The sequence below is a fragment of the Chenopodium album genome, chromosome 5 (assembly GCF_948465745.1).
Source record: "Chenopodium album chromosome 5, dcCheAlbu1.1, whole genome shotgun sequence".
NCBI lineage: Eukaryota > Viridiplantae > Streptophyta > Magnoliopsida > Caryophyllales > Amaranthaceae > Chenopodium > Chenopodium album.
The window spans coordinates 78,752,966-78,762,533 of NC_137838.1; the positions used below are offsets into that span (position 1 = coordinate 78,752,966).

Genomic DNA, 9,568 nt, shown 5'->3' on the forward strand with positions numbered 1-9,568 from the left:
TGGCGACACCCTTACGATGTTGATCTTTTTTCTATTTTATATTTTGGTGAAATTGTAATTTAGAATTACATATACACTCTTTTCATTTTAATTTACTTCATTTTATTTTTCCGTTTCAATTTAATTTGTTTATTTTTGTTTTTGACAATATATTACTCATTAGGGAGTATTATTATTGCCCCCTCAAAAAAGGGAGTATTATTATTGCAATACTTTCTCCTTTCACTATTTGATTTACTCCCTCTATTCCACAATAACTTTTACAATCAACTTTTACACACATGTCGATGCATTAATTTGATCTTATTTTTATATAGTTAAAGATTAATAAAAAATTATAATAAAAGTTATATTATGAAACTTTATATCAAAACTTATCTAACAACATATTTTATGACTAAATATATTTTTATTATGTTAGTAAAAGTTTATAATTAGAATGAATATATAAATAGCGAAAAAAAAGTCCTAACGTATTAGTTATGTCGATAATTGGGATGGAAAGAGTATATCCTCGATTCCTTAAATTGATAAATTAGGTGTAACTCTTGAGAGAAGGACCTCTTCATTTTAAGTCACGATCTCGTATGACTTTAGTCCATTTGACTAAAATATCTTTGTTTCTTCAACTCAAATCTACAATAATTCAATATTGTGCTCAAGAAAAATATCTACATCAATTATTCTCTATGTTTAAATTAATAATATAGTGTTTATAAAAAACTTAGATTTGGCAAATGTAGTGGCTTTTTAGTTGTACTTGTTTCAGTGAAGTTGGTGAAACCAATTCTTTAATATTTTACGCATATGGCCATATGGGCATAATCGCATAATTGATCCATGAAGATCTCAAGGCACCTATACATTAAATTTTTAAGAAAAATGGTAATCTAAGCTCCATTACTTTTTATTTTATTTTATTTTATTTTATTTTATTTTATTTATTTATTTATTTATTTATTTTGTTTGTTTGTTAATTGTCTATGAGATTAAGAAAGTATTTTTGCATTCTCTATAACCAATGAAAAATCACAATATTAATTAGGGATACATTTTATTCACCTACAAGAATAAGTTTTAAGGTTAATTAGGGTTTATCAGATTTAATCAAGAATTGGGTATAAACATAAAATAAAATCATGATCGATTAGGTAAATAGAATACACCTTAAATTGAGTATTGAGCAAATAAATTGTCATTTTGCAATAACCCCATTGTCATAATTGTTTTTTAGTGTTTAGAGAGCCACAAAGGGCGGGGGTGAGAAATTGAGAATCAATTCTATGATCCCTTGGAACCTGGAGAAAACTCTAACCATTTGAGTTATCCCTCACTCTCACCCCATTGTCATAATTGTTAATTATAACCATGTTATATTCACTTTTGGCCCTAGAGAGTTGAGCTTTCAAATTAGGCTCATTTAGTGTGTAATAATTTGTCCTTGTCTATAATGAATTGATGAAATCTTCAACTCCAACAATTTTCTTAATAATTATAACTTCTTGTCGAATTTACAACTCTCAATAAAACATAATGTCAATGTTCCAAGTGTCACAACCTTATAATTTCGTATATACAATTTTAAAATTAACCTAATTTATCAAATAAAAAGCCAATTAAAGTAACATATTCTTCGTACCTATTTATCACTTTTATTAATTGCTTAGAAGTTAGTTATTTTGCATAATAAGACATGTAACAAAAATAACAATCACCCACACAACCCCACCAACAAAAACTATTTGTGATCACAATTAAACACCATCACATCCAAAAAAAAAAAAAAAAAAAAAAAGCTATTCCTCCTTTAATAAGAAAAACTTAAAAAGAAAAAGGCCAAAGAAAAAAAAAAGTTTTAGTAATGAGAGTGAAATGAAGTGGTGTCGGTGGCCCATTTAAACAGGAGAGGTGAACAAGTGTATGAATTTTCATATAATCAAACGAAATTGGTGCAAGGCCACCGGACAATGAGTGACGCTACACACTTCATTGGCTCACGTTCACTAGTCGCTGCGGTATCAACTCACCTTTTTCAATTAAAAAAAAAAAACAAAAACCAAAAAAAAAAAAAAAAAAAAAAAAAAAAAAAAACCCTCTTGAGTGCATTGAATAAGGGAAATAAAAGTAGAAATACGAAGTATTGAATTAAATTGAACATTAATTACATCGATCGATGCATGATTTTGTCATACATTTTTAAATTAACACCAATTTAGGAAATATTTTAAATGTTTATTTAACGTCATGCATGGAGGGCGTTCGTTAGCAAGATTTTAACATAAACTTTGGCTCATTTTAATCGGTATATTTATCAAATTAAAACTTTGGCCCATAATATCTTTGACTATCCTTATGGCATAAATAGTAGAAAAGTCAATATTAAGAAGTATACATTGAGTTGATCGATTCCAACTAATATCAACACAACCATGTATTATCTATCTAAGTAAGCAGCATTGGAGATCAAAGTGGAATATGTGAATAATGAAAAAGTCACATTAAGGGCATATTCTGATTGACCGATTTGAGCTGAATTGAATATTTTATGAGAGAAGAAAATTAAGAATTGAAGTGAAAATAATCTAAAAAGAACAAGTCCTATGGCACTTATATATTTTGAAATATAAGGAGTAAAAAAAGACCAAAATTCCTTAGTTACGAGTTTATGACCCCTCCTTTTGAATTGACGGTTTTTTATACAAGGTAAAACTGCGGTATGATTTTAACATAAACTGATATAATACAAATGTTTGGAGGTAAAAATACCCAATGCCACACGACCCAATTAGAAGTCAACATCTGGCCTTCTCCAATGTTGAGCTAGCTCCCCCGAAATTGGCCAACCAGAGCTCGCTACATGGCAAGCAGCATGGAATTCCCCGGATGATGAGACCTACACATGACACTTGCATATGTATTTTGCACCCAATCAAAATACACCTTCTTAGCGCCGTTGTGGCCTAGTGATGACCGTAATATAAGACAACTTAAAATACCTCAATCATTTATTGATGAGACATGTTCAATTCATTATTAGATTTTCCGACCATTTACCATAATTCATCAATTCAAAATGAATTTAATATAATCCCACATTATTATATTTTTCGTTAACCATAATTTATTATAATTAGTGCATAAGTCAAAAGGGTGCCAATTATAAAAAAATCTCATTTCACTAATGAGAAGTTCATGCATGCATGTAGGCTGGCCAAGTTATATATTCTCCCTCAATTTCAATGCATTCACTAGTTATATTGTCCAATTAAGCATTTGTTTCCTTTAAATAATATCAAATTTAAGAATGAAGAATGTGTTTTATTAAGCTAAACAAATAACTAGGAATGTAGGAAAGTTGATTGTGTCTTTCTTTACACCTTAGCAAACAATAAGCATGTCAATATAACTGTATTACTTTACATATATAAGCTATATAAAATACATGCTATTTTATTTTGTCCAATCCACCAACTCTGACCACTAATTTTTATTAATTCTTTTAAATAAGCAATTAATCAGCCAAATTAAAGCTCGTGACTAATGAAGAGGGTTAATCATACTAGCTACTAGCCTACTACTATTACAACTCACTAGGTTGCCACTTTTATAGTTGGTGTTTAGTAAGGACTTTTTATGCTTTTTAATACATAGTATACTTTATTTTACCAAAAAAAAAAAGCAATTTTTTTTTTTAATTTTTATTATGACACGACTCAAACAAAATTGATCATACTATAGTACATACTACAAAATAATGACTAAACGGAATAATCATTTTTAGTTTATATAGCCGACTCCATTTATACTATTAAGACTTTGATTAATTGATTGTTACTGTAGCACAAAATTAAATTGAATACTTTGTACTACGTATTTGTTTTCAATTTCTAAAACTATATTGGACAAAATTTTCATCTTTGTCCAAATATATCATTCGACAACTATGATATAATTATAGACTATATTAGTATTTTTAATTTTTATATATTGGTAAAATAGAGTTATTTTGGTACAAGAAACCTTTTCTTTTGGAATAAAAACAAAATATACTCAATCATTATAATCCTGTCAATTCCTGTAATTTAATTGGGCCAAAAATATATTTCATGAATGTCAAATAGTTGGGTCTCGGGTACTTAAATAGTTATTGAAGTTAATTATCTAATCATGGTCATTACCAACTCCCAAAATTAGCTTTCTCTAAGTATGAAATTGCTAAATAAAGTCATTACTTTTTCATACAATTCACCAACCACAATAACAATGACATAATCAAACTCCTTACTATGTAGTATTGTACACCTTATTTCTCACCTACTACATACTACCACGTACATTTTCGCTTTGTTGTACTTGTACACCAACCTTTGCTTAGTGGCATTCCAATAATAACAAGATTTTATTTGTACAACAAAGTCTAGGTATATATTCACATGATCTGATATTTCTTAAGTTCATAAAAGTCTGGTAAAGTGTGCCAAGTTAAAGATCGATCAAGCTTGTATTAAAATGTAGTTTGAAACTTTCTTAATTTGACGGACTATATCAGTAACGATGTGATCAAACTCAAATCTGATCGAGAAATAACCTAATTGATAATGTTTTGAGTTTTAAAAGTTTATAAAACTACACTTCTATTCTATGAAAGGAATGAGTTTTATTCTCAAACCTAACAAGATATACAAAGTATATGACTAAAATAATACAAATATAGAGTTGTTAAGTTGCTCATCTTATTCAAAAACTTGGTCCAACTCAAATTAAAAAGACATACGAAGTAACTTATACATTGTAGTGTAGTATTATCATCATCTAAATTCTCTTGATCTGATCTCCTATAAAACTTAAGAGCTATAGCCTTAACTTATACGTAGTATTAAATATTAAAGAAATACCTCTTTAATTCTACATTTTCTTAAATTTGAAAGACCAATTCATATGTAATAATTTCATTGTAAATCAAACTAAACTATAACTATCACAATTTCTTTTTGTTCATACCCTCAACTCCTCAAGCACCCTTAGGATTCAAACCTTATACCTCTGAAATCGAGTCACACTTTGTAGGTAGTTTGACAAGTAGTTGTATGGATAACTATAATATACTCCATCCATATTCTATGTTGTGGACTAGTGGGTTAGTGAAGTCCACAAACCGCAAAGGGCCCAAATCAGATATTTTTAACCATATTATATTTATTTTAATATATTTTTTTAATATTATTCCAAAATAAAATACTAAGAAATACTGTATTTTATGTGTCGACACTTTCATTTTCTCAGATCCAAAACCAACCTCTTCTTTCTCTCTCCTCGTTATCTCTCTCTCCACCAAACCACAGTCAAAAAATAACATTAATTTTAATTATTTTTATTTCATTATCTAAATATATTTTTAAAAAATTAAAAAATGATGCACCAAATCTCATCATCACTGTACTACAAGGACATAAAAGTAATTTCACAGCCCTCCATTTCCCTCTTTAAATCTCCTCCGCATTTCATCAAACACCTTGTGTGCACTCCCTCTTCTCTCCTCCCTTCATCTTCTTCTTCATCCATTCTCAAATCTTCTGCAAACCCATCTTCTCTCTCCTCCCCTCTTTCAATGGATCCCGTCAATGTCTGGGGAAACACTTCCCTCGAAGAAATCGACCCAGAAATCTTCGACCTCATTGAGAAAGAAAAGCGTCGTCAATGTCGAGGCATTGAGCTCATCGCATCCGAAAATTTCACCTCATTTGCCGTCATTGAAGCTCTTGGATCTGCTCTAACCAACAAATACTCAGAGGGTATGCCCGGAAACCGCTACTATGGTGGCAACGAGCATATCGATGTGATCGAGAATCTTTGCCGATCAAGGGCACTTGAATGTTACAGGCTAAACCCAGAAAAATGGGGTGTTAATGTTCAGCCGTATTCTGGGAGTCCGGCGAATTTCGCGGCTTACACGGCCGTGTTGAATCCGCACGACAGGATTATGGGGCTTGATCTTCCTTCAGGTGGGCATTTGACTCATGGGTATTACACTGCTGGTGGGAAGAAGATCTCTGCAACTTCGATTTACTTTGAGAGTTTGCCTTACAAAGTGAATTTCCAAACTGGGTATATTGATTATGATAAGCTTGAAGAGAAAGCTTTGGACTTTAGGCCTAAATTGATTATTTGTGGTGGAAGTGCTTATCCTAGGGATTGGGATTATGCCAGATTTAGGTCTATTGCTGATAAGTGTGGTGCTCTTTTGCTTTGTGATATGGCTCACATTAGTGGCCTTGTTGCTGCTGAGGTATATATCTTTATTATTATCATCATTATTATTATTCTTCATTTGATTTTTGTTGGTTTTTTTTTTTTTAATTATTATTTCTTAGATTTTATTGTTGTTCTTGAATTATTTAGTGTTGATTTGATGTGGGTTGTTGAAAATAATTGATTATTAGATCTGGTCTTGTGATTATTCTCATTTAAAATTGTTTTTTGGGTTGATTATAGGATGTGCGATCTGATTTTGGTGAATTGGTCCATTATTAGATCTGGAATTTGTGTGTGTTTTTGTTGTATGTATCGAACAGGCTCGTTTGGTAGGTGGTAATAGATGGCGATATTGTTAGTGAAGTTAAATGTAATTTTGCAATCATGGTAATAGTTTTGAGGAAATGACAGTGATGAGAAAGACTGTATAATGTATCTGTCTCTAATTTGGATTTTACTGAGTAATATTATGCATTTGTTACCATTGTGTTTGTATCTTGTGTATGGTTGTTTTCCTATGAAGTAATTGGTTTTACTACAATAGTACAATGTAATAGTGTGTGTATAATTAGCATTTTGTTCTTAATCATCTCATTATCTGGCTGTTGTAGCTTGTAAGGCTGTTATCATTGTATTAGATGGAATTAATATGGAAAGTGTGGATAAATAAGATGTTATTACTGATAAATTTGGTTGTTGCTTGTTAGAGATTCAGAATACTATTGAATTAGATGGAGTAAATATTGATAGTGTGGATAAATAAGATGTTATTATTGATAAATTTGGTTGTTAAGAGATTGGGAATACTCTCCTTGATGAAGCTGGTTAAAGTGATATGATGGTTGCATGAAATTGATACCCTTGCATAGCTGATCTCTAACTTTTGCTGATGTTTTGATTGCAGGAAGCTGCTAGTCCTTTCGATTACTGTGACATTGTCACCACCACTACTCACAAGAGTCTTAGGGGTCCAAGGGCTGGTATGATTTTCTACCGTAAAGGCCCAAAACCACCAAAGAAGGGCCAACCCGAGGATGCTGTTTACGACTTCGAGGACAAGATCAACTTTGCTGTTTTCCCTTCTCTGCAAGGTGGTCCTCACAACCACCAAATTGGTGCCTTGGCTGTTGCTCTTAAGCAAGCCATGTCTCCTGGGTTCAAGGCTTATGCCAAGCAAGTGAGGGCAAATGCTGTTGCAATTGGGAACTATCTTATGAGCAAGGGATACAGCATTGTTACTGGAGGAACTGAGAACCATCTTGTTCTCTGGGATCTTCGCCCACTTGGATTGACAGGTAACTTAAAGATGAACCATTTGGCATCCCTTTTGCTTAATTCTTTACTACAATGTGAATCTTTGGAAGATATGTTGTAGATATTCAAAGCATTGAATTATTCTCAATATTTTGGCAGGAAACAAGGTGGAGAAGCTATGCGATCTTTGCAACATCACTGTCAACAAGAATGCTGTGTTTGGTGACAGCAGTGCTTTGGCTCCCGGAGGTGTACGAATTGGTATGGATCATAAAAGTTTTAGTTATTGCATTGAAAGTTTGAAACTTAAAACCAACACAAGTAAGAGTGCATCACTGCATTAGTATTTTAATTGTACATGTTATAGGTGTCGGTAATTATGTGACCTATAGCAATGATAATCTGAAACTTAAAACTAACTGTTAATAGTGAGTTGGTATATTGATCGAACATATTTTAGCGTTTTGGTACTTATGTGACCTAGTGACGGATAATTTTGAACGAGAAAATTTGTTCCAATTGGGTTAAATTATATGGAATGAAGGGAGTGTTGCTTCTCTGTGCCAACTACCAAGTCTTAGACTAATAGTATTATGTTGACTTCTTGTTGCAACGCATATAACTTGAACTCATGGAAAATTGGCCAATTAGAATATCTGGCTTGCCATCCTTTCCAATCTTAAGTTAGTGCCTCCACGATAAGATTTACGAAGTATTTCTTTTTTGTCCTGAGGTGATCATATGACGGCTTAGATTCCTAATGCCAGCTTTATAATGCATCTGTACTTTCATTAGTTATCATGTACAAGATTATGGGAATGGGAATTTTTCAACCTGGCTGCATTTGTTTGACTGATATGAATAAGTATTCTTATTTTGTATAAAAAATTCTCCATCTTTTGACTTATATCCACCAAAATCGTCTGTAGCTCTAAATTTAGGAATTGTGCGCTTGTAATTCCACACTGCTCCCTAATTTTCCTGCTAAGCAATGATGTATTAACATAAATTGTGTGTTTGGTAGGTGCTCCTGCCATGACTTCAAGAGGACTCTTGGAGAAGGATTTCGAGCAGATTGGTGAGTTCCTTCACAGGGCCGTCACCATCACTTTGAACATCCAAAAGGAGTATGGTAAGCTCCTCAAGGACTTCAACAAAGGTCTAGTGAACAACAAGGAGATTGAACAACTCAAGGCTGACGTTGAGAAGTTTTCATCTTCATATGACATGCCTGGTTTCTTGAAGTCCGAGTTGAAGTACAAGGACTAAGTATTTTCGTGTAATGATAATCAGGATCACTTCAGTTTTCTCCACGAGCGAAGCCTCCAATGTTATGCTGTCTCAGTGGAAGAAAGCTAATTGTGCTTTTTAGTAGTATATTAGGGGATTTGATCCAAAGAAAAAAGTTCTGGAATTTTTACATTTCAGTGAGTTCAGTAGTTATTTTTTCTTTTCTTTTTTCTCTTATGGAAATTAATCAAAGCAGTTTTTCATTTGGAGGTGAAATTTATATGAAATAAACATTGTAAAATTGCCTTTTCTTCTCCCTTTACACCCGTGCTTTTATCAAATTAATTAGGTAGCCAAGGTTGAATGTCGGGATCCTTGCTTGCTCATTTTAAAAAGCAAAGACGAATACTCCGTAACTAGTTCCAGGCCGATTGATGTCGAATCACTCGAATGTTATGGTGCCAGTATATGTTCACTATTAGGTTTAAGCTACACACAATGTTTAATCAATTTTTGGTGACTACATATGCTGTTTAGTTTGTAATTAACACACCATAAATGGGTGTATAAATTACATTACTTCATCTAGGGAAGCAAAAAGGTTGTCATTAGTCGATGGTTTAAACTAATGAATGTGAGCTGGTGTGACTCAATACTTCGTAATATCTTCTCAGATGTTCCAGGTTTCTATATTAGCAAGTCATAGCAGGCGAATTGCTCTTATTTATCAACGAGAATCGAATACAGCCTCTTCTTCAGCTTCTCTAAATTTCATACCATACACCGAAGCACACACTATCATTTACCTTTACTCTTATACAGGCACCTACTA

At 32.3% G+C, this 9,568-nt stretch overlaps 1 protein-coding gene across 1 annotated transcript; it reads left to right on the plus strand.

Moving 5' to 3' along the window:
• The first annotated feature begins 5,321 nt into the window (after nt 1-5,321).
• On the plus strand, nt 5,322-9,058 carry LOC145632439 (serine hydroxymethyltransferase 4). Its single transcript, XM_081684815.1, has 4 exons — nt 5,322-6,286; nt 7,157-7,547; nt 7,666-7,767; nt 8,531-9,058. Exons 1-4 carry the CDS (start codon nt 5,411-5,413, stop codon nt 8,773-8,775), a joined length of 1,614 nt encoding a protein of 537 aa, XP_081540941.1. The 5' UTR covers nt 5,322-5,410; the 3' UTR covers nt 8,776-9,058.
• Nucleotides 9,059-9,568: the final 510 nt, after the last annotated feature.